This window comes from Dermacentor silvarum, chromosome 2, assembly GCF_013339745.2.
Source record: "Dermacentor silvarum isolate Dsil-2018 chromosome 2, BIME_Dsil_1.4, whole genome shotgun sequence".
Classification (NCBI taxonomy): domain Eukaryota; kingdom Metazoa; phylum Arthropoda; class Arachnida; order Ixodida; family Ixodidae; genus Dermacentor; species Dermacentor silvarum.
The window spans coordinates 162,284,382-162,308,210 of NC_051155.1; the positions used below are offsets into that span (position 1 = coordinate 162,284,382).

Consider the following 23,829-nt stretch of genomic DNA (forward strand, 5'->3'; position numbering starts at 1 on the left):
CACTGCACGCTGTAGCTTCGTTTTGTACTTGTAAGCGTGTTAAGCTCGTGGGTCCATATACAGATGTCATCTGCGTACACAGAGACCGAGACTGTGCCTGTGAGTTCTTTGACGAGTCCAACGAGAACAACATTAAATAAGGTTGGGCTCAGTACACCTCCTTGAGGCACCCCACGGTAGACAGGATGGTTCCTTGTATGACCGTCTAGAGTTGTCATAAATATCGTTCTATCTCGAAGATAGCTGGCTATCCACTGATGCATACGGCCACCAATGCCATATTCTTCAAGGGCATTTAAAATTGCATCATGTAGAACATTGTCAAATGCACCCTTGATATCCAGAAAGACAGCAGCCGTCAATCGACGGCGACGTTTCTGATGTTCAACAGTCGTTACTAGATCAATAACGCTGTCGATTGACGACCTACCCTTCGGAAACCTGTCATAGCGTCTGGATATATATTACGCTTCTCCAAAAACCATTCTAGGCGCATCAAAACCATCCGTTCCATGGTTTTTCCTATACAACTGGCAAGCGTCACTGGTCTGTAGGAAAGCATATCATGGGGTGACTTGCCTGGCTTCAATAATGCCACGATCTGCTTGTCTTCCAATGTGCAGGCACAGTTCCCGAGGCCCAAGAGAGATTATATAAAGCCAGAAGCTCTTCAGTCGCTCGAGGGCCCAGATGGCGTAGGGTAGAATAGGTAATGCCATCAGGCCCTGGCGCACTTGAGCGTATTGAAGAAGAGTTCGCAGCACGTAGCTCTTGCAGCGTGAATGGAAGGTCGAGACGATCGTCCACTGTTGGGGGAGCGCACCTGAACAGCGTAGATACCACTGTTGTAGAGCCGGAGAGATGTAAGCAGAAATCTTCCGCGATCTCCTTCTCACTGCGCATCTGATTGATAGCCAGAGCTCGGAAAGGACGTCGTTGTTGTGGAGTAGATGGCAAGGCTCGTACAACATGCCATATCGTGGACAATGGTTTTCTTGGGTCCAGGCTGCTGCAAAAGGACCTCCAACGCTGTCTGTCGAGCTTTTCTAAGCGTCTTTGAATTTTCTTTTGCACACGACGTGACGTCCTCAAGTCTGATATCAATTTAGTTCGCCTGTATTCCTCTCGGCGCGACGACGCACTGCCCGCAGATGCTCATATACAACATCAACGGATGTTCTGGAATGTGATGTTGCGACGATGTCTGTTGTTGCGTGCATTGCTGCTGTAATTCGCTCTTCGATCTCTTGCGGGGAAGTTATACAGCCGCAGGAGTCTTCCAGTTTGTTTTGAAAAGCATCCCAGTCAGTGCGTTGTGCATGATGATTAGGGAGTCTCGTGAACCATCTCAATTGTACATAAGTAGGTAGGTGATCACTGCCGCACGTTTCAGCATCTGTGCACCAGGCAGCAGAAGACGAAAGGCATCGTGAAGCGATAGCTAAATCGAGACAGCTGCTGTACGTTGTGCCTCGCAAATATGTTGGTGAGCCGTCGTTGAGGATGTCGAGACCATTGCTGTTTATGAAGTCAAGAAGCTGTCTTCCTCGAGTGTTTATGGCCCGGCTACCCCAAAGATGGTGGTGTGCGTTGAAGTCACCTACGATAACATGAGGTCCTTGGCTGGAGTCAAGAACAAGTTTCAGGTGTTCAGCGTCAAATCTTCCCCTGGGAGAAATATAGCCACCGATGACCGAGATTGTGCGGCGCTTAAGCTTCAGTGTTATAGAAACGTACTCGTTGCTGTTGTGCACCGGAATTTGGTTTAGCGAGTACGTGAGGTCACATCGCACGCATAGTAAGACTTTGCTAGGATTTCCACTTGTCTCAGACGCGAATTGTTCGTAACCAGACAGTCTAAATTTCGAAGTCATATTCGGCTCGCATATCACAATAACTGGAAATCGATACTTGAGCAGTCTCTGTTTAAAATCTCCGAGGCGACCTCGTAGACCTCGTGCGTTCCATTGAAATATCACGGAATGGCTGATCCTTTCCTGCAGTGACAGCATTGAAGTTGATGATGCCATGGTTCTTGCTATCCTTTATATAGCAGCAAGCACCGGTTCGAGTGCGTCGAGAATTTGCACCGCCGCATTGGCAACGGGCGTCTTAACTCCCATAAGCAGCATTCGCAAGGAACGAACCAATTGTGTAAGCATTGCCTTGATTTGACCATCCGACGACGAAGCTTCGCGTTCATGCTGGCGTTCCGGCTGCACTTCTGCACTCCGAGACGGCAGGGCAGGCCATATAGTAGTGTCCTTGGTGTTCAGAAGAGTAGACGTGGCTACAGGTCCTGACGGTTGAGGAATAACAGGAGCGCGCGTCGACTTTTCATGAGGCACCGGTTGTCCTGTTGTCGATGCTGATCTCCTCCTGCGATTACGGGAGCGCCTCTGGTGGCGGTGTATCTTGGTAGCCGCTTCTCTGTGTGTAGAGCGATCTCGCACCATTTTCCTTAGCACGGACATTTCAGTCTTTAATTTTGGACACTCCTTCGACGTTGCCTTGTGCGGCCCATCGCAGTTAGTGCATTTCAAGTCAGAGCCATTACACGTCGACTCATCATGATCACCACCACAGCGGGGACATGTCATCCTGTTTGCGCACACAGCACTTACGTGCCCGATTTTCTGACATTTACGGCACTGTAATGGCCTTGGGACGTATGGACGGACAGGATGTCTCACATATCCCACTTTCACATGTGATGGTAAGTTGTCTCCCTCAAAAATGAGCTTTATGCACCTCGACCGTCCAAAACGGTGTATGTCTGTGATATGGACAGTTGAGGATATTAGCGTTGGGAGATCGCCATTATCAATATCTGTATCCACATCGTAGATCACACCAGCCGTGGTACTGCCTCCCTGTACGATGAATGAGCGGACAAGGATATTTCCCAGCTGAGTTACAGCCTTTAAAGTGTCAAGGATGCTTCGTGTAGAGACATCAACAGTAAGGATGTTTTTTCTGCTATTAATACGGACCTCTCTGATTTGCCCTGGAGCCAGCTTCTCGAGATAGGCAGTGAGAGTTTGCCTATTGAGGGAATTGAGGTTGCCAGTAGCAGCGATGGGGATGTAGGCGATTGTATACGTTTGCTGTGAGGGCGGCTTATTGTAGTTGAGCTCACTCACGCTTGAAGTCCTGGGAAGTTTCCTCTTCAACCGGCGCTTTGTGGCCACTGTATATCCACCGTCGGATTCCATGTCGTCCACGTCAGAGCCGCTCGATGACCCTGGCAGAGTCATGTGCAGATGGTCGGACGCAGCAGACCGACGTTCAGCTTGGAGGCCAGCCCCCAGCCGTGGCGGCAGAGGGGGCGGAACGTCCGTCATTGCTATCGATACTGTACCCGCCACGGAGGCGTCGGTACGCACAAAGTTAAATGAAAAACCAGAGCGAAGCCGGAACAGCAGCTGATCAAGAACTCGTCTTCTTCTTCCGTCGTCGCCGTTAGGTTCCGTATAAAGTCCAAGCGCGAAAAAATCGTCGCCGCGCACCGTATGTGCGAGTGGAAGCGCGCGGGGGACGCGCGCCTTCACGGAGAGCGAACGCACAGCGGAGAGAAAACGCGACTTCCGTCGCGCGAAAGGCCGTGGGGGTATGGGAGGGAGGGAGGGAGGGGGGGCGACGCTGTACTGCGGCACCAACTGCGTATCTTCCAACCGGGCGCAAGGGTAACTGGCGACGCAATCTCCCACGCGAAAGGAGCAAAGCGAGAAGGCGGCGAGGGAGGGAGAGGGGGAGGGGCGGCTTCTACTCTGCCAACAAATGCGTTTTTGTACTTTGCGCCTGTGCCGGCCCTGTCGGTGTTGTCGCGCGCACCGTATCTTGAAAGCGATCTCCACACGGCTCTGACCTTTGTATGCGCTGTGCGTACGCCGCTCAGTTTCCGTTGAAGCGCTAGAAAGCACGAACATTCGCTCACTGCGGCGGCCGCGCTTCCCCACGCTCCCGTTTTGACAGTGGTTGTCTGCGGTCATCGAGCCTATCCATGTTTGCTTGTGCGCGTTGACAGCACGCTTGTTAATTCATTTAGTAAACGAATGTGCCAAGTTTATGCAGCCGATAAAACTACTATTCCTACTCCTTATAGCTCTCTACTAATTTGCATCGCAATTGATGCTTCGCCTTTCGGGCAAAACTGCGATATTTTGTAAGTATAACGATGCTTGACAAAGTAACGAAAATTATTTCAAAAGAATGTGAAGATTTAAAAGTTCATGTGCACCGAGTTTCATTATCCTCACTTTAATTGGTCTGGAGCAATAAATTCCTGAATTACAGGTATTTTGGTCCGTTTACCATGTTTGTGATTTTTTTTCTCAATGTCCTTCCGTAGCCAAGTGCAATAAAATACTCATAAGGTAGCATTTTACTTGTTCTTTGTGGGGAAAAAATATTGTGATCGAGAAGTGCACCATTGTTTCTTTGTGCACGCTCAAAGTTCAGAAATCGCAAAGCTGGCGGAAAAGCGTTTTCAATGGCCGAAATTTGTGCTTTTTTTTTTCAGGCAAACAAAACTTTTTTTCACAAAACTAAGTTCAGAATCATTGTTCTGAGCCCAAAACCTGCGCCTAAAGTAAATTTTATCAAAATCGCGAATGGTGACCAGGACCACCTGTTCATTCTCATCTAGATTCACCCAGCTACTAACTAGTATGGGTGTGAACCAGTCTTAAAGCTAGTGTGGAGAAGATAGTAGATTTTTATTTTTCTTTAGAACATTCCGGAAAGTTTAATTGTAGTCGCATTACTGAGTGTAAGCAAACAAGTGTGCTCTGAATCAACACCACAGATTCACTGCTCATAACAAGCATCACCCGTTTGTGTCATCTGACCCTTGCTGCAGTGAAGTAACTGCTTACGTGTAGCATATAAAAAGTTTGTTTACTAGAGGTAGGTTTGATTAAATTTATCTATCATTGCTTTAATGCTGTTCTTGCTGACTTTTTTTTTTTAATAAAGGGCCTTCACATTCTGTTTAGGAGGCCTTTCGAGGTATCTGCCTTGTATCTGAAATTTCAGTGCATCTTATTATGATATTAAAATTCTGCATGATGTTGCCTTTTACTGTTTTTTGGGACCTTGCAACATTCAAAAGTCACTGCTAAAATGTTAGTCATCAGCTGTGTCTTCATGAGCAAATAAACTGAAAAAGATATATACCTTACAGGGGGGGGAGGGGGGGCTTGCGATGGTGAATCAAGCATGACTCTAGTGCTTCATCTTTAGTTTTAATGCTTCAAAACAAACAACTGCAACATTTACCTGGCCACAACTTGTTATATACCAGTTTAAAGTAAACATGTACTTCAAAATCGCCAATATTGCAACTATTTTTACACCTGTCACACAGTTGCAACTGATATCTGCAGTAGGCAAGCACCTTTTTTATTTATGAGTTGTTAGTAAATCCAGAAAGAACTGAGTGCCGTTTTGTTACGTTGCAGCAATAATGAATGCCTAGTGCTATCAAATGTATGACACAGGGCTGTTAACACTGCATTATAATAGCATCACTCCACTTATGATCTTTATCATTTTCTCCCCCATCCTGCTGTGATTCGTTGTCACACAAAGGCATGCGGTGACTGATGTCAGCATTTATGCACTCTGTCCACACACCTCACAAGATACTAATTGCACTTTTTTATCTTTATTTCTGTTTGAAGTTGTCAGTTTAGATGTCTGGTCAACACTTCGGAGCATTTGATCCTCATTGACCTTGCTTGCGTGCATATTTTTCAGAGACGGAGAGGCGCATTCGGGCTAACAATCCCGAATACAACAGCCAGTTTAATTATGCTGTGAGTACCATACCCTCTTTGTCACAACCAGCAGCAGCTTGTTACAATTATGTATGGTTTATATGAACAAAAAGCTAAGTATGGATGTTGTCCTGATGAGGTTACGAAAGGTGCATATACTCAATGCAAGATGCTTGGGAATGAATGTACTTTTGCTTTGTACCATCTTTCTCATGTGCAGCTTACATTAGCTGGAGGCACAGTTCTATCTCTTATGCCCTTAAGTCACTTTCAGTTGAGGCAAGTTCTGTAAGTTGGCCAGGAATGCTAGTTTTTCAAGGCACAGTAGTATGCTAGCCCCTCATTCTTTCATGTGGCCATCGGATGCTTGTTTTCTTGTTTTGTAGAACAACTACATCAAGACATCCAAGTACTCCCTCCTGACGTTCCTGCCACGAAACCTGTTTGAGCAGTTTCAGCGGCTCGCCAACTTCTACTTCCTATGTCTCCTTGTCTTGCAAGTAAGTACTGCGCGCCCTCCCAAGTGTTCTCGGCCCTTTATTCAGTGTACACTGCACTTTTCTAATGTTTGTAGTTAACAAACGGCAACAAACTATGCCTTTCCTGAATATAGTGGTGATTCCACTGAAGATCTGGAAACCTCACTATGGGTTGTGTTTTTTGTCTTGCTTCTCGTGCACAGATGATCCCGCAGATCTCCTCCCTAACTCCATGGACCACCGCCGTGCCTTTAGTTGTGGTGCTGTCCCTGACAGCTCTCAAAGATGCCATCGACGATATTGTAAGCAAAACTGCTTTGTTGTCACATTTTATACCAATGATGCAAGTTCTTCATTACTCTAAAATATTATTTTCTTGGCTTTGCTTACTTTTTTTTCTTTTCTTTATTTCACATTGTTTGCAACGTGGCATTATAACGGACAGAAATTTAATAAAATTATGTTAGGTCATTTCATGCAGATCGTGCAAGAGTGACCCATAAAATGTGGTCTGCATTAGCAATTAATTGCTCATGGTTTCCAGATTGATCCGGTTTAATATAGCAGCACTGATTAGCAGATAGTCTTTGTTCCAGGGCATATGTGTGTAAATGACGTACACCTGCCACAGGCACAAGAGCAGAATACTTCAGACATTGGAGATGTTTTTTGGATGGTAGACACAAGTTCTAAGTGATGGCAGTTATAAGGGCTGTTTCTGCATGATGACTGTAGACAGAAACTCTGTGCGCTCAGGAAAGTGTACTATTAATATTATTATTATTATTTATACACCTCTTACCTAGCAAAGAAAAAAAGCATAGGAAAACCTATGCAAGCAGCTTAAGGCAGTCTGAAGTAGTAAAGCCTGTTGAAACTGGGCAATGATTAATTTTGTTCAGGAACCAATCGGAGTGCAAATGTGGAGCGTCCAAGTATCATTTCAAGTCCGCTTAGTGCAAATGCAATGCGGTACAGTTAAGCAAAGCATTGTTCATACTTTTTGCAACAAAAATGATAATTCGACTGATAATCTAGTTGATAAACATCACTTACTGTTTACCAGTCCTAGAATACGAATTACTGTTGTTGTTTTTAATAATGCGCTCGATTCTTGGCTTGTCCCCCATAGTGGGCAGGAGTCATAAACTCTCTGGCTAACAACAGGGCAAATAACCTTACAAATGCATCTTGTCCTGTTGACGATATGAGCTTCCTATTTGAAATGGCTTGGTGGCATGTGCCACCAAGCTCACTTCTTATAGCCTTTCTGGTTTATCTTATTTGGATACTTTTATAACACAGTGGTGTCTTGAGTGCTTTAACAACTAACAGAGCACACAGCGTTGTGGAAACCCAAACTCTACTACTTCTATGCAACAACACCAGCTAGCATTGCTGTATAGAGACAAGGAGTCCTGCAACACTAAGCAACAGTATTAAAAATTGAAAGTTTGCTTCATTGCACGTTTTTTTTTTTTTCTTCCTTTGCACCTCCAGTATTCTAGTTGTCTCTTACTAGTCTTCACTGCAGATTCATTTACATTCCCCTGCCGAGTTTAAAACACATGGCAGGCTAACTACACCCACATTTATCTGTATAGTTTATGCACCATTTCCACGCACTATATATGCATGAATCGTCATCTTAATGTTTTCTTCTACAATATAACTTCACGTTCTCGGACACACTGTTCTGACTTTGCCCTTTGAATGATCATAAGACGTTTTCCTCTTGATTTCATTCTTTGTTGTTAAGTATAGTTCTATATAGCTGGCTTCCACTGCATTCAACCTGTCCAGTACACTGTTCCTGCATCTCAAACTTTACCTGTAACATTCCCGTGCGCTCGCAGCAACGCCATCAGAGTGACAACCAGGTCAACAACAGACTGTCCAAGGTGCTTCGCAATGGCCAGCTCATGGAGGAACGTTGGCACAAAGTCCAAGTGGGCGACATCATCTTTATGGAGAACGACCACTTCGTGGCTGTGAGTTGCCCATTGCGGCACAGCGGGATGCCCGATTCAGTTTGTAACAAGCCTATCTCATCATGAGATGTCTGCCAGCTTGCTGGTCCGTACTATATTGAGCAGCTGCCACATGAAACCTGTTTACAACACGTTTTGTGCGTGACGTTACCCTATACATTTCAGGCCTCCATTCCACGCCACACAGTATCTGCACCCTTAAGCCAAAGTGTGTGCCATTAGATACCTGCTTTTATAGATGAGCACGTGGAGGTAATTTTGTCCATAATTATAGTGAGGTTAACATATAGAAGCACGATGTCACAGGTTTGATTTCCGGCAGCAGCTGCCGCATTTATATTGGGGCAAAATACAAGAACACTCGTCTACCGTGCATTGGCTACAAGTTAATGAACCCCAGGTGGTCAAAATTACTCTGTTGTCCCCCACTACGGCATGCCTCATAATCAGATCGTGGTTTTGTCACGTAAAACTCCGGAAGTTACGATAATTTTTGACAACTTGCCACGGTGGGTCTGAAAGCTGTGTATATTGGATAAACACATTTTGAATGATTACAATTTTCTTCTGTTTTCTGCATTGCCCGTGACGATATTAATATACAATTGAACATTGATATAACGAACACGAATATCACGAATTATTGAACTCAACGAAGGAAATATAAAATTTGGTTGGTCAAGCTTTATTTCAGTGGAGTATTCTCTTGCTTGCTATAAAGAAATCGAAAATGCTGGATCCTACATAATATCGGTTATGTAGCAAAGCTTGCCTCGAAATATGTTTTCTGGTAGCAAAAATGGCAAATGCAGACCGATTTTTCAGACACTTGATTTTTTCTGACCTGCGCAATTCCTGAGGCACAGCCCTGTGCCCCTAGAACCAGTGTATAACGCCAATAACCGAAATTTAGGATGCCACAAACATGGCGGCCATGAACAAAGTTTCAACCACGTCAACTGGCACGAAACCGCAATTTCGGTTGCTGGCTCCCTACAAAGCGTCGCTATATAGGCCTAGCTGCCTAAGCAGTGCATCCGGCGTAGTGGCTGGTGACAAGCCGTCGCGAGAAATATAGCCCCCAATAAGTTAACACTTGTAGACCTTATCGGCAATCAAGCATGAGATCAGACGCATGGGCTAGACTGACGGCTGCGGTACAGGAGTACAGATCCACATTCGGTCCCATCCATGTCCGAAAAGTCTGTCAGCGGCATGCACGTTTTGGCCAACGGCTTGGTTGGACCGCAATTGGCAAGCCAACGTGCCCATCCCGCACGATAACACCGATCGCACGGTTGCGTATTCACGACGGTGCAAAGCACGTGTGTGTATAATTTATCGTTCCCGTGCCTCGTTCCCGTGCCTCATAGCTGCACGGCACGGTATGTCCATGGGTCATCAAAACCCGCATGGGACTCTTTGCTGGCCCATCGGAGGCATTCCCCCCCCCCCCTTGCATTTCATTCCCTAAACCTGATAGGGATATATATATATATATTTATTTATTTATTTATTTATTTATTTTGTTATTTTTTGCTGATACCTGCGTGTATGTTTATAACGAATATCGAATATAACGAAGGCATTTTTGTGTTCGATGAGACTATGTTGTAATGAAGTTCATCTGTGTATGGCAGAAAAAACTTATTTGTTAGTGCAGCCTTGTACTGCTAAACAGTTTCATTGGTAAGTGAAATCAATATACGTAAGAAAATTGCCAATAAGTTTTCTAGGGGACCACACAAAAAAGAATGGGTTGGGAGAACATAAGATTCAGCATGTAGTCTCTGGGCTTCGTGCTGAGACCAAACACAATGTATGCTAGCTTTGTTACAATTAAGTTATGTGCTACATTCTGTTAGTTTGTATCTGCTAATGTACCTGTACTTCTGCTTACACTCCCTCCCACTGCGATGCCTAACTGGCACTGTGGTTACTTAAATAAATAAATAAAAATAAATAAATAAAGGAAATAACTAGGAAAATCCAAATCTGGTGGCATGTGAACAAGATCATACTGTGCACCATGTTGTGTGGCTGTTCACAGCAGCATTAGAAATAATTATCTCAGCTTAATCTTAGTGTTAGTGTTCATAGGTGTTAGTCATACATTAAGCTCCAAGAACCCCATTTTCCACTACAGTAACCTCAGCAAAGTGGACATCACTGTATCAAGGAATTTTGCAAAACGAACACGTGTGAAAACCTGCATAAGTAATAGACTGGCATATAATAGTGGCTCTCTTTCTTTCCAGGCCGACTTACTGCTGCTGTCTACTAGTGAGCCAAATGGCCTATGTTACATCGAAACGGCAGAACTTGATGGGTAAGGGTGTTGCTCTTCTTCCATTTGCTGTGTGATGTAGTGTTTATGCATTTTATTGTTGGCTTCCCCACAACATTGTACTGTTAAATTAATGACAGATCATGATAGGTGAAATGAAATGTTTCAGCTATTTAGCAGTTCACTACCAAATGTGGGAGAGTCATTTTCAATTGAAGAAGAGACGAGCATTTGGCATTGTAAGACATCCCATGTGAAACAAAAGAAAGCCATAAAAAAGGACTTTATTCTGGCTTTAGCCTCATTGCACTGTAAAAGGTGGCTGAGTATATAAAAGGCCAGATCTCCTAATGTACTAGATACCATTTATTGTGTCAGATGCACTATCAGCTACTCATCGTGACAGATGATAAAAATGAGTAGAATCAGAAAAAGTTTCTTACAATTTTTGTGTTGTAGCTGAAATGTGTCATTGCAGTATAACTGGTCATTTGCAGCTGCAGGAAATGCTTTTATCATGCATGCATGAGCTATCATGTCACAATGAAACATGAACATGACAGAGCTAGAAGGCACATTTCTCTTTTCACATCAGCAGTGTTTGTGTGACACAGCTGTGATTCATTCACAGACGCAATTAGCACCCGGTTACACCACGGTTGCATGTCACAATTTCAAGTAGCATCAGCCAAAGAGACGCTCTACCTTTAATTCTTCGCATTTGTGTTTCATTCCAGTGTGATAGTATTTAAGGCTGCATGCAGAAGAGAAAGCTTTTCCACTACCATGATCTGATCGCATTTGTCTTCCTGGCACCACTGTGCTTTTGTGCCCCTTCTTTTCATACAGTGAAACTAACCTCAAGTGCCGCCAGGCCACTCCAGACACAGCTGAGATGAGCAATGACAACCAGCTCTTGGGGAGGTTTGATGGTGAGATACTTTCATGGCGGTTACTTGGAGTCGGTATGCAGTAAAATAAAATTTTAAATATCCTTGCTTGAAAAACAGAAGTATTTCTCGGGACCTCTTTGCATACAAGGTCACATTTGTTGGCCTAACGAGTATCGGTGTTTGTATATTATTCTTTATTCCACTTGAGGCACCACGCAAAAACACCCTGTAGAGTTCGATTTAGTTGCTTATTTGACCCCACAAAGACCAATGTATCATTTTTGATTTGCTGAATTTTAACCCTAAACACTCTGATTTAAGCGCTGGAAACCCAATATAGAGCCTATACTAGCATTTTTGATTTGCTGGAGGGGGCTTTCAGTTATGATAGTTCAGCAAATCAATTACCAATTAAGTAATTGCCATATTAATTCATTTTTAATCAATTATCATTTTACTGTTTTCTTCGTACCAATATACTCTGATGGCCAGAAATAAATGTGAACTAATTTTAATTTTCTTTGATGTGAAATGGTGTTTGGGCTTTGTGGCATTAAGAACTCTGGCTGTTCAAAGTAATCCATAGCCCTCCATTATAGCATCTCTCATAGCTGAGGTGTTGCTGTGGTGTATTGAACCCTGTAAAGAATCCCTTACTATAAATCAGTCAAGGTAATTTTTTTTAGCAATATATGCCAAGCATAACTTTGACCTTCACTGTCCTGGTTGGTATATTGTCACGTCAGTAGCGCACCCAGGATCTCTGCCAGGGGGGGGGGGGGGGGTTGACAGTTTGCCAATACCATCTATACAGCAATAATTTCGATTTCTTCATGGGAAATTGTCAAAAAATGCGCTTTTTGCGAGTGTGCAGACGATTGCGCGTCTTTCATCTTAATTGCAGTACTCAAATGCGTAAGGAAAGAAAAGGGGTTAAACAAAAGGGGGGGTTAAGTTGGCCTCAGGGGGGGGTTACAACCCCCGAATCCCCCCCCCCCGTCGGTGCGCCACTGTGTCACGTAGTAGTAACGGTGAAGAAAACAGTCGTTAAACTGTGAATGACGAAACGGACTTTTTATTGGGCGAACTTGTGTTCACAAAAGCAAGTTGCACTCGAAGCACATCGATAGCGGTGAACACAGTCCACAATCGGTGAAATCTGATCAGCGATGAAACGCGTCGTTTTTATACATGAGTCATCGAAGGTTCCAGAGTAATCCGTGGTGCCCGCGTGTCTTTCAGAAAGTGCTAGACAATTCGCATCGCTCATACAATGAGATTACATAAGCGTCGGTGACAACAGACAACGGATAGAAGCATCGATAACGTTCGAGAAACTTCCGATACATGCAGGCGCTTCCTGCACCGAGCGATAGCGTTTGTTAGCCGGTGAAAAGTGGTCACCGGTGATAGATAAACAAGTACACGTGTCAATATATTAAAACCATATTGTCTGGTCATTAAAGAACTCTCTTGTTTGCAAAGGAGCTGCTTGTCTCTAAATAAAATTTGATGAACGCGGGAAAGTAATCCACATTTTTCTTGTGAATATTTTTAGTCGTTAGATTACATTCATCATCATCATCATCATCAGCCTATATTTATGCCTATATTATGCCTATAAGCCTATATTCGTCAACTGCAGGACGAGGGCCTCTCCCTGTGATCTCCAATTACCCCTGTCTTGCGCTAGCTGATTCCAACTTGCGCCTGCAATCTTTCTAACTTCATCACCCCACCTAGTTTTTTGCCGTCCTCAACTGCGCTTTCCTTCTCTTGGTACCCATTCCGTAACTCTTAAATGGTCCAGCAGTTATCTGTCCTACGCATTACATGGCCTGCCCAGCTCTATTTTTTCCGCTTAATGTCAACTAAAATATCGGCTATCGCCGTTTGTTCTCTGATCCACACCGCTCTCTTCCTGTCTCTTAACATTAGGCCTAACATTTTTCGTTCCATCACTGTTTTTGTGGTCCTTGACTTGTTCTCAAGCTTCTTTGTTAACCTCCAAGTTTCTGCTCCATATGTTATCACTGGTAGAATGCAATGATTGCACACTTTTCTTTTCAACGACAGTCAGGATTTGGCAATGCTTGCCATTTGCACTCCAACCCAATTTTATTCTTCTGTAAATTTCTTTCTCATGATCAGGGTCCCCTGTGAGTAATACCCGTGCCACACGGGCAAAGTAAAGTGCACTTTGAGCGAGTGCACTTCATGGCTAGTGTCATTCACAGGCTGCCACACGGGAACGCTTAGCGACACTCACTGCAGAGCGCACTCGCCGGCGAGTGTGTTCGGTGAACTCACTTTGCGGTGGCGAAGTGTGTAGCCTCGTTAGCAATGCTTAGAAGATACATAAAGTGATATTGAAAGAAGAGTCAGGAGTAATTTTTAATAACATTGTTTTAAATTGCTGACGTTACAAGATAAAAAATGTGCCACACCGCACAAAAACACCAAGAACAAAAAAAAACTACTCTCGCTCTCGGGCTGTTCATGACCACGCCGGATAATGACTGCGCAGTTGTTTGGCGGATCGAGTCGCTTTGACTGCTGCTGGTCAAGTTGCCGTCGTTGCCGGCGCTTATAAAGGTGGATTGTAAATGTTGTTTCTAACAATAATAAACTGTTTTTGTGCACACATTTTATATTAATAAATATATCCTTTCCTGTCTGACTCCCGGTCGTCATGGCCATCAATTTGAAAGAACACTTTTCTTTCCCGTGTAGCAGTGCACTCGCTCAAAGTGCACTTTACTTGGCCCGTGTGGCACGGATATAATTGACGTAGATAAACGTACTCCTTTACAGACTCTAGAGGCTGACTGTCGATCCTGAATTCTTGTTTCCTTGCCAGGCTATTGAACATTATGTTTGCTGTCTTCTGCATATTAATCTTCAACCCGACTCTTACACTTTCTCGGTTAAGGTCTTCAATCATTTGCTGTAATTAGTCCCCATTGTTGCTGAATAGGACAATGTCATCTGCAAACCGAAGGTTGCTGAGATATTCGCCATTGATCCTCACTTCTAAGCCTTCCCAGTGTAAGAGCTTGAATACTTCTTCTAAGCATGCAGTGAATAGCATTGGAGAGATTGTGTCTCCTTGCCTGACCTCTTTCTTGATTGGTATCTTTCCTGATAGGTAGATTACATTACCGCACAGGTAATTATCATACATCATCTGTTCAGAATTGCCCCTTGCCTACGAATATCTTGAGCGTACTCTGTCAGATTGCAGCTACAAAAGCACTAACCTGAATGCTACGTTGCGAGGATCATTAGGTTTTGTTTCTATGAAAGTTATTCTATTGAGTCGTGTACAAAGATTGCCATATTTATTTTTCTTCTTCTTCTTCTAGGGGAGATTATCTGTGAGGCACCGAACAACAACCTGAGTCGCTTTGAGGGCACCCTGTTCTGGCAGGGTCAGACGTACCCGCTGGACAATGACAAGCTGCTACTGAGGGGCTGTGTGCTGCGGAACACCCACTGGTGCTACGGGGTTGTGGTGTTTGCAGGCCGGGACACCAAACTCATGCAGAACAGTGGCAAGACCATCTTCAAGCGCACCTCTCTCGACAGGCTCCTCAACGTTCTCATTCTTGGTGTAAGCTGTGCTTTTCTGCTTATGCTCAAGCAGATTCTAACTTGATTTGCACGTGTTGCCTCTCTCTTCTCAGCCAACCTTATAATGTCCCAAGATGCATGTCTGGTTAGTTAAGTTGTTTTGCTGTGCATTGTATGACTGGAGCTGTTTGCCTCAAATTCAGCTTAGTTCTTTTGGAGCGCCTCATAGCAGCGGGGCATTAGCCAGGAACTACTTCCTTTAGTTTTATCATTTTTCATTGTCATGAATTTCAAGTGGCAACTTCAGCACAAAATGGCTTAACCAGTAATTTTTTATGAGCCACGTTCAAGGGCTCTAACTTGGGCAATCTTGCGTTACTTGGAGAGGTAGGACAATTATGGAATAAATGCATGCATAAGTGGTAATGATGGGACAGTGCTTATATAAACAGTGCATCACATCATGCCAGTTGGTCTTGCTATGTAATGTTTGTAGCCATTTTCTTGATAGCACAATGGAAACAGTGTGTTCATAAGAAAATGACTGTACGATTTGGAAGTCTGGAAAGAACAACACAAAATGTTTCAGCAATGTTTTGTGTGTGTTGGTAGAACCTTCAGCCCTACCTTATGAAGAGTAACTATAAATGCAGGTGAGGTGTCAATTTGCCAACCACTTTCCCACACTGTGTGCTGTGACATATTATAAAACCAGAAATTGGGTGCCACTGCTGATCTATTTCAGGTATATTTACTCCTTGCCACTTAATCTCTTGTTTTACTTTCATTCACATGCTCAGGCGATATAACCCACATTACTGTTGTCATACTCTGGGTGCCACCTTTCTTTGATGCCACCTTTGATGCCACCTTTGTTTTTGCCTCACTTTATTGTCACTTGGCATGGGCGCACTGGTTTCTTGTGATGTATTCTAATATCTTTTCACATTCTTTCTTTATGTTTTGTTGTCCTAACCATGTGTCTTGTGCCGGCTTATCATCACATTTGATATCGCTGTTCTGACCACATGGTGCAACTAAAAAAAGTTATACCATTTAGTTATTACTTTTTTGAAAAATAAGGCGCATTGTTGCGACAATATTTCTCTGCCATTCAGATATAGCAAGCATTGTGAAAGGCCCAGAAAGGAAAGAAGAAATGTTAAAGGTTGTGTTTAAAAAGTTCTTTTTAAGAAGAACGGTTCCCAAGAGATTTTCTGCCTGATTTTCCTTCCAGATTGTGTTCTTCCTGTTCAGCATCTGCCTGTTCTGCACCATAGCATGTGGTGTGTGGGAGACAGTGACAGGCCAGTTCTTCCGCGTCTACCTTCCTTGGGACAAGGTCATCCGCTCCGACAACACTGTGGCCGGCGCCACTGCCATTGCTGTGCTTGTTTTCTTCTCCTATGCCATTGTACTCAACACCGTCGTGCCCATCTCCCTCTACGTCAGGTGAGCTTGGTAATCTCGTGAGCATTCCAGAACAGCCAGCGAGATGTGTACACAGAGAGTTACAGCGCTATCAACTCGGTTTCTGGCCCAGGTATATTATTCTGAAGGAGTGCCAGCATCTGAAGTTAGTTACTTTAGCGCTCATAAACCATGCTTGAAAGTTTTAACAGGCTCTCTTTTAAGACTGGCCCGCTTAAAGGAAAATATTAGGTCAAGCTAGAACGATAGATTACAGTCAACAATCAATTTTTTGGACATTACTGATAATTCGGGCGCTTTCGAGGCAGCACCACGTACTCCATAGAGCCAATGTATAACGATGTTCAATTTTCGGACAGTGAAACCCTTCATTGTCCAATTTTTCAGACTTTTTGCGGTGACCGCAGGTCTGAAATAGCAATAATCAAAGCCACCACCGTCACCATTTTGATTACCTCACAGCCTTGAACCAGCACCCTCGCACACCAATCTGCTGGCAGCCGTAGCCACCGTGGTCACCGTAGCCATTTGTATTTGGCGACATGGTGTCTGGTGCATGGTCTTTAGGCCTGGGTGCTTCGACGTTTGCTATTGAACTTCCTGCTGTTCGGTGCAGTGTTCTTTAATGAAAATATTCGCTGCTGTCAGCAATGGTGCCAACTCCGTCTTTGTCATTCTAGCCAGTGGTCTCGAAGAGCGGAAAGCACGGTAAGGCCATGCTTCGATATCATCGAACCATATCATCGCTTCGTGTTCACGAAGTGAAACGTCACTCTAATTTTTTTTAATCGTTTACCAAATGAACAAGCACGTCTTATACACCGGTGTGACGTATATAAGTCTTTTTTTTTTTCCCCAGAATTTTTAGGGGGGTGTGACTTATACAAAGGCACGGCTTATAGACCGGAAAATACAGTATATGTCCCTTAATTATACACATGTGCACCCGCTGTCTCCTGTTCCAGTACAAACACCAAGACGTCTAAAAAGTGTACTGGCAGGCCTTCACAGCAAGATGGGACGTGGCTGTGGCGATTTGAGCCCTTGAGGGCAGTAAAAGACTTGCATTGGTTTTTCAGGATGTTTTTGCGGTCCCTAAGGAGTCTTAAAAATTCGATGTTGACTGTATTCGTCCAGAATTCTATCATCGTTTTCTGTGTGCCAATATGTCACTTCATTGCATAGAAAATTGCTGCTGAAGGTCCCGGGACGCTGCTGCTTCTCAATTTGAATTGCCTGTGGCAAAACAGACAAGTTGACGTCTCCACGTGACCTCCCACTCTGTGAATCATTTTCTCAATTTTATTCGCTTACAAAAGCTCTGTTCTCACTACAAATGACAAATTCGTTATTACGGAAGCCTAATCTTTCAATCTAGCTCGACTTAATATTTTCCCTTAGTGTCTCTTTAAACCAAATTTCCTTTAAATCCAGCAGTCTAGGAATCTCATTCAATTTTATAATTTCCTACAGATGCAGTTCACCGTAAAGTTTTGTACAAACTTACACAATGGGGAAAATTGATTTTGCTGTTATTCAGACCCACATAGGAATGTAAGCTTCGCATCGGCATCTTGACTTGTTTGCTGTAATATGCATTCAGGCCTCCAACACTCTGAGCTTTGTTTTCTTGTGCTGACATAGCTTTGCAGTTTGTCTTAATTTGCTAGTTTTACATTACTGCTATGAAATTGCACAATGTTTCACATGCGTTTCAATTTTATGTGCTCTTCCATGCAACAATCTTGTTCAGGTGTGGTACCACTGCCATTGGTTGGCAGTATTCTTGAATAGGCAGAAAATCAGAGTTCACAAGGAAAAACCTGCAATCTTGCAACTTCATGGTGGTTTATAGTGTGTGTCATGATTCCGATGATGCCATTTGTCAAGAAGGAACAGCACAAAATGTTTCAGCAATCTTCTGTGCCATTTTTGAGTGTCAGTCTTCTGTGCCATTTGTTGTTGTCTGTTTTGTGGTTTTAGCGCTTCAGTGTGACTATAACTCAAATACTGCATAACAAAAATGCAAAGGCTAGTTGAGGAATTCACTTGTATTTATGAGTGGAAAATGTGTATTGAAGCTTGCATTTCAGTTAATTGATGCAGAACTTTTTTGATGCAATTGCAATAAACAGCTGGGTGTTGTGAAGATGACCCTTGTGAAGATAAAGAGCACATGTACAAGACTTTATTTAGTACTGACATTTTCACAAAAAAAAATTATTTTAGCACTAGATTGATAATGATAATGCCGATAAACAGTGTTTCCATCTGACAAAAGAAAGACAGTAGATCTGATTTGCTTGTTAGCCCCATCTCTCCATAAGAAACATTTCAAGATCGTATCCCTTTTTGCATTTTATTTTTCATGTGCCACTGTTCAGATGACGCCGGTTTGTAAGTCAGGCAACAAATTATAAAATAAATAGCAGTGTACAAGAGCCCGGTCATCCACACTCTTGTGTTCAAGCACAGCAGCAAGAACATTGCTCTTAGTAAAATAGATAGTATTTTTGTAGGCTCTTAGCACAGTCATGGAATAAAGTGTTCTTTAGTAGGAGCAGCTGTTGTTGTTTTCTTCGACAGCTGGGTCACTGACTATTATAAACATTTTGTTATTATTATCACCCACCACAGGCCACTTGCTAATCTGGGCACTGCGTTACAGTCACATCGACAAGAATGATTGGAATGCAATGCAAAAAAAAAAATGGAGTTCATGAACTTACCTCTGCTTTTCAATTTGAGCACCTTTTAGCATTTCCAGTGTGTACAACATTTCACTGGCTGGACAGAGACAAGAAAAGAGGCCTAGCATATGCATTTATTGAAGAAAGAAAGTAGCATGCCTCATAGCTTTTATCAAGCACAGTCAACTTCATCTGTGGATACTGGCATCTCTTGTGACTAATGTTTGCGGGCCACTTTAGGAAAATAAATTTAGCTGTGCACCTTTAAACCTACAGTGCTAGTTGCTCTCGAATAGTGAGATGCTGGTATATTTGGTTATATAATATGTATTCACATTTGTATTCCAGTGTGGAAGTGATTCGCTTCTGCCACAGCTTATGGATAAACTGGGATGAAAAGATGTACTATGCACCAAAAGACGCTCCAGCACGAGCACGCACCACAACGTTGAATGAGGAGTTGGGACAGATTGAGTACATTTTCTCAGACAAGACAGGCACCTTGACGCAGAACATCATGGCATTCATTAAGGCATCCATCAATGGCCGTCTCTATGGAGACGTCCTCGACCCAGCTACAGGAGAAGCTGTGGAAATCAATGAGGTAATTGCATGCCTGTACACTACGTATGTGCAGTACATGCATATTTCAATAGTTGACACACACTGATTCAAACTTGTTTGGACTATGAACTTTATTTTGGATTATTACTAGTTGGACTAATAGAATATTTAATAAAGGTGATCCACTTCAAAATAATGATCAGAACAGATACACACAAGACTTCATCTTTCTTCTTGGACACCCTAGTTAACCATCATCTACACACAAATGAAGCTGGCAATAACTTTTTGTATTGCATTTGTTTGGCAGTAATCACACATTCTATAATTGTCTCGGAATTCACAGATTTTTTGCAGCACACTGAACTCTTAGCAGGTCCTATCCTGTTGACAGGTTGAACAGATTTTATTGTAAAAGGTTGAAAGCTATTAACCAATTGCAGAGAACAATAACTGAATAACTATGAATGCTTAAAAAGTTAATCAACTGCAAGGTTAAAGGAAAATCTCACAGATGATCATTTGTACCAAGTTAGCACCGATGCGATCAGGGCACTTATATATAGGATTTAGCAATTTGCAGTAAATGTTCTTTTTTGTAATTGCAATATTTAATGTTTGTTAGTTGTCTAAGGCCTTAACATGCCAGCATAAAAATTGACGCCTGTTATACTCTGTTCTATGCTGATGACTGTTAACTGCGGAATTCGGAGTTGTCAAAGAAAACTTTTCCAAGAAAACAGACGCCAAGTGTTGCATCACAGAATTTAATGCTGTTGATATATAAGCTATAGGTTATTTTCAAAAGCATATCTACATTGTTAATTTATCCAAAGGTCATACAGTTGAGTTTATTTAATTTACCCCCCAGCTGGATATACAAAATTAGTTAAATTACCTTATGTTTGCATTAAAGGTGGTGTTTGTAAAGCACAGGTGCCTTTTGGGGTTTTCAAACACTTTCAAACCAAAAGGCAATTTGTAATGACCAATGGTAAATTAAGTAGCAAAATTTTGTTGCTATTATTAATTTGGGGTGGGTCTGTGCTGTTCACCTGACATTGTTTGTCCACCTTCAACTGTCCAGCATGTAATTGTCATTGTTCCCTGTTGCTGTCACTATAGAACCTGAAGACTGTAGACTTCTCGGAGAATGCAGAGCATGAGCCAGGCTTTCGGTTTTACGACCCATCACTGCTGAAGGATGTGATGGCTGGAGACACTGATGCTCGGGAATATTTTCGTTTGTTGGCTTTGTGCCACACTGTTATGTCCGAGGAGAAGGATGGTAAGCAGACTTTGTGGAACAGATTTTGTGAAGCAGGGCTTGAGTTCAGAATGTGCTACATGTGCAGTTATCGTCAGAAGTTTACACACCATGGGGGGGGGCTGAGAAAATGGTGAATTTCCAAACAGTTCCAAACGAAAACCAGACATCATGTTGTTTGCATGTAGTAATACAGACTGAAAATTCAATTATGAGGCCACGTTGGAGTCCAGGCTGCTTAGGTATTTGGCCTTTTCTCAAATCCCGGGGTCTGTAAACGTTTGATATGCCAACCATACTTACCATCTTTCACAGCTGAATGATCATGCATTTCTTACATTTATTGTCAGTAATGCAGAATTTTTCACTTCTGGTGTCAGTGTCAGCTAGCGACATTCTTTCTGCTTGGCTTGACGGAGTGATCCGCATACTTTGGGGGCAATTCTTTTGCAGCATTTTACCTTGCTTCTGAGGACCAACAAGCAGCACTGCAGAGCCAGTTAAATTTAACTTTATAGAGGTGTCATGACTCATGATACCCATGATTTTCAAGTGGCAGATTGGAGAAAGATGTGTTTGCTTATTTATAATGAAGATATTGCAATACAAACTTTCTAAATGCAGATTTTGTTGTCTGAATGCTGACTTTCATGAAACAACCTGCAAGAGATGTTTCTTTAGTTCTAGTTCACAATTTGGCATTCGAATTTGTATGCTGGTTTGTCTCCATGCTTTTGCTATGCAATTGTAAATGCTAATTCATGTTTTGAATGTCTGTACGTGTCAATTATCTGTTGCAGTGCTTTCTTTGTCCCCTTTTCCAGTGTAGTCACCTGCTAGGCTGTGCAACCGAATCAGTTCATGTATTGTGATTTTTCTTATGTGTGCATATAGTAGTGCAAGATAACTTTTTTTTTTTACTTCACGTGTCCCGCAGTTCACTTATTTAAGTATTTAATGGCCATTATGCGTAAGAGTGCTGCTTTGTCAAGTTGCTTTCTCGAGCAGGTTTTTTCATGCATTCTCATATTTTTAAGGGAAAATAAGCATAATTTAATCACATTGTAGTTAATGCAGCTCAAATTTCATCTGTCTTGCAGGCCGCCTTGAATACCAGGCGCAGTCACCGGATGAGGCTGCACTCACATCAGCAGCTCGAAACTTCGGATTTGTCTTCAAGGTAAGCACAGTAATAGTATTGGCACTTTGGGCAAGGCCAAAAGTACTTCAAAGCCTCCATGAAGTTGACAATGCAACTTTTCCTGCATGTCCAGAATCGAACACCGAAAAGCATTACCATCGAGGTTTGGGGCCAGGAAGAAGTCTATGAGCTCTTCGGTATCTTGGATTTCAACAATGTTAGAAAAAGAATGTCGGTAAGTACTACTTTGCAATACAATGTAGATGCACTCTGCCATAGTGTTAAGAAATGACATTGATTGGCACGCACCGCTGCAATAGTTTAAAGACAGCATAGTGGGACATATCAAGGATATCTGGCATTCCTTTTTTTTATTTATTTAATTGCAATTTGTGCCATGCTGCCCTTCGTAGTCATGAACACTTTGTCCTTAACTTTCAGGTGATCGTTAAGAGAAATGGTGTTCTCAAGCTATACTGCAAGGGTGCCGACTCGGTCATTTTTGAGCGCCTTCACCCAAGCAGTGAGCCTCTCAAAATCAAAACTTCTGAACATCTGAATGTAAGTACCATTCATCTTTGTTGCAAACTTCCCAGTTTCACGTTAAATTTTGGTGCAATCCGTGACATCATACATAGCCTGTATGAAATATTGAAGAAGAATAGCATTTATTGCACTGTAAATACAATACAAAAGGAGGTCCCATAGTTAGGAACTGTGGTAGGACCCCCCCGTCAGTGGTGTATGAAAAATAAGTACTACACAAATTATCTGGATTGTAAAATACAATGGAAAAGAAACTATTATGCAATAAGAAAGAGTAAAATAATATAAATTAATTGAAATTACTTAAGTATTGCACACACACGCGCGCACACACACACACACACACACACACACACACACATATATATATATATATATATATATATATATATATATATATATATGTGGACATCCTAATAACAAAACTAATCAGGTGGTGCCATTTTTGACCTTATACCATCATAGATGGATTGCTTCCCATAACTTTAAAACAAACAACAAAAAAACTGGTCTTCGTATATCGTACTTTCACAGTAGGAAACATCTCACGTTGCCTGTGGCTTCTACTTATGATAGTGCAATCTCTTGTGTACTGGTATCACAGTGCAGTTTGATATCGTTTCAGGATAACTGTAACTGTAATCTGATTACTTCTGTTGATATGATATGACACTGTCCTGTTTCAGAAATATGCTGGTGAAGGGTTGCGGACACTGTGCCTGGCCTATAAGGACCTGGATGAAGCATATTTTCAGGAGTGGAGTGAGAGACATCATGAGGCTGCGTAAGATTTTTCTTTCCTATTTAAGACCAATCATGGTTGTGCTTGTGTACAGTCTTATTATAGCAAAAGATCTGTAGCCACCAATAAACTATGGCTTAAGATGCATGAAAGCAGTATGCTGATGCCAGTGGTGGCAAACAGAAAATGTTAGTGGTTTTGGAACCGAAATGGATTAAGCTAGCTGTCGCTAAGGGATGTCACTTGAAACCTCCAGCACCTTCTGGAGGGTAGTTGAAAATACAGCATTGTACGCATTGTACATCATTACAGGGCAGCTCTGGGTGGTTGTCGAGCATTTTTAAGTAGTACTTCAATATAGTGGGTAGCCGGACTTGTTGGTACAATAACATACTGTTGCAAACATTGCGAAAACAAGACTAAGATTAAGGGAACACAGCACCTT

The 23,829-nt window shown here is 42.6% G+C and overlaps 1 protein-coding gene across 14 annotated transcripts in view; it reads left to right on the top strand.

The window, feature by feature from the left end:
• The window catches only part of LOC119441987 (phospholipid-transporting ATPase ID), a 161,489-nt gene that overhangs the window by 116,264 nt on the left and 21,396 nt on the right, over nt 1-23,829 (top strand). For all 14 annotated transcript variants that reach the window (XM_049661776.1, XM_037706671.2, XM_049661778.1 and 11 more), the window contains 14 exons: nt 5,761-5,819; nt 6,167-6,280; nt 6,463-6,561; nt 8,116-8,250; nt 10,509-10,579; nt 11,387-11,469; nt 14,796-15,043; nt 16,241-16,455; nt 19,473-19,728; nt 20,814-20,976; nt 22,056-22,135; nt 22,230-22,331; nt 22,538-22,657; nt 23,329-23,426. In XM_049661776.1, the coding sequence (XP_049517733.1) occupies nt 5,761-5,819; nt 6,167-6,280; nt 6,463-6,561; nt 8,116-8,250; nt 10,509-10,579; nt 11,387-11,469; nt 14,796-15,043; nt 16,241-16,455; nt 19,473-19,728; nt 20,814-20,976; nt 22,056-22,135; nt 22,230-22,331; nt 22,538-22,657; nt 23,329-23,426 (1,843 nt within the window). The remainder of the gene's footprint in view (nt 1-5,760; nt 5,820-6,166; nt 6,281-6,462; nt 6,562-8,115; nt 8,251-10,508; nt 10,580-11,386; nt 11,470-14,795; nt 15,044-16,240; nt 16,456-19,472; nt 19,729-20,813; nt 20,977-22,055; nt 22,136-22,229; nt 22,332-22,537; nt 22,658-23,328; nt 23,427-23,829) is intronic.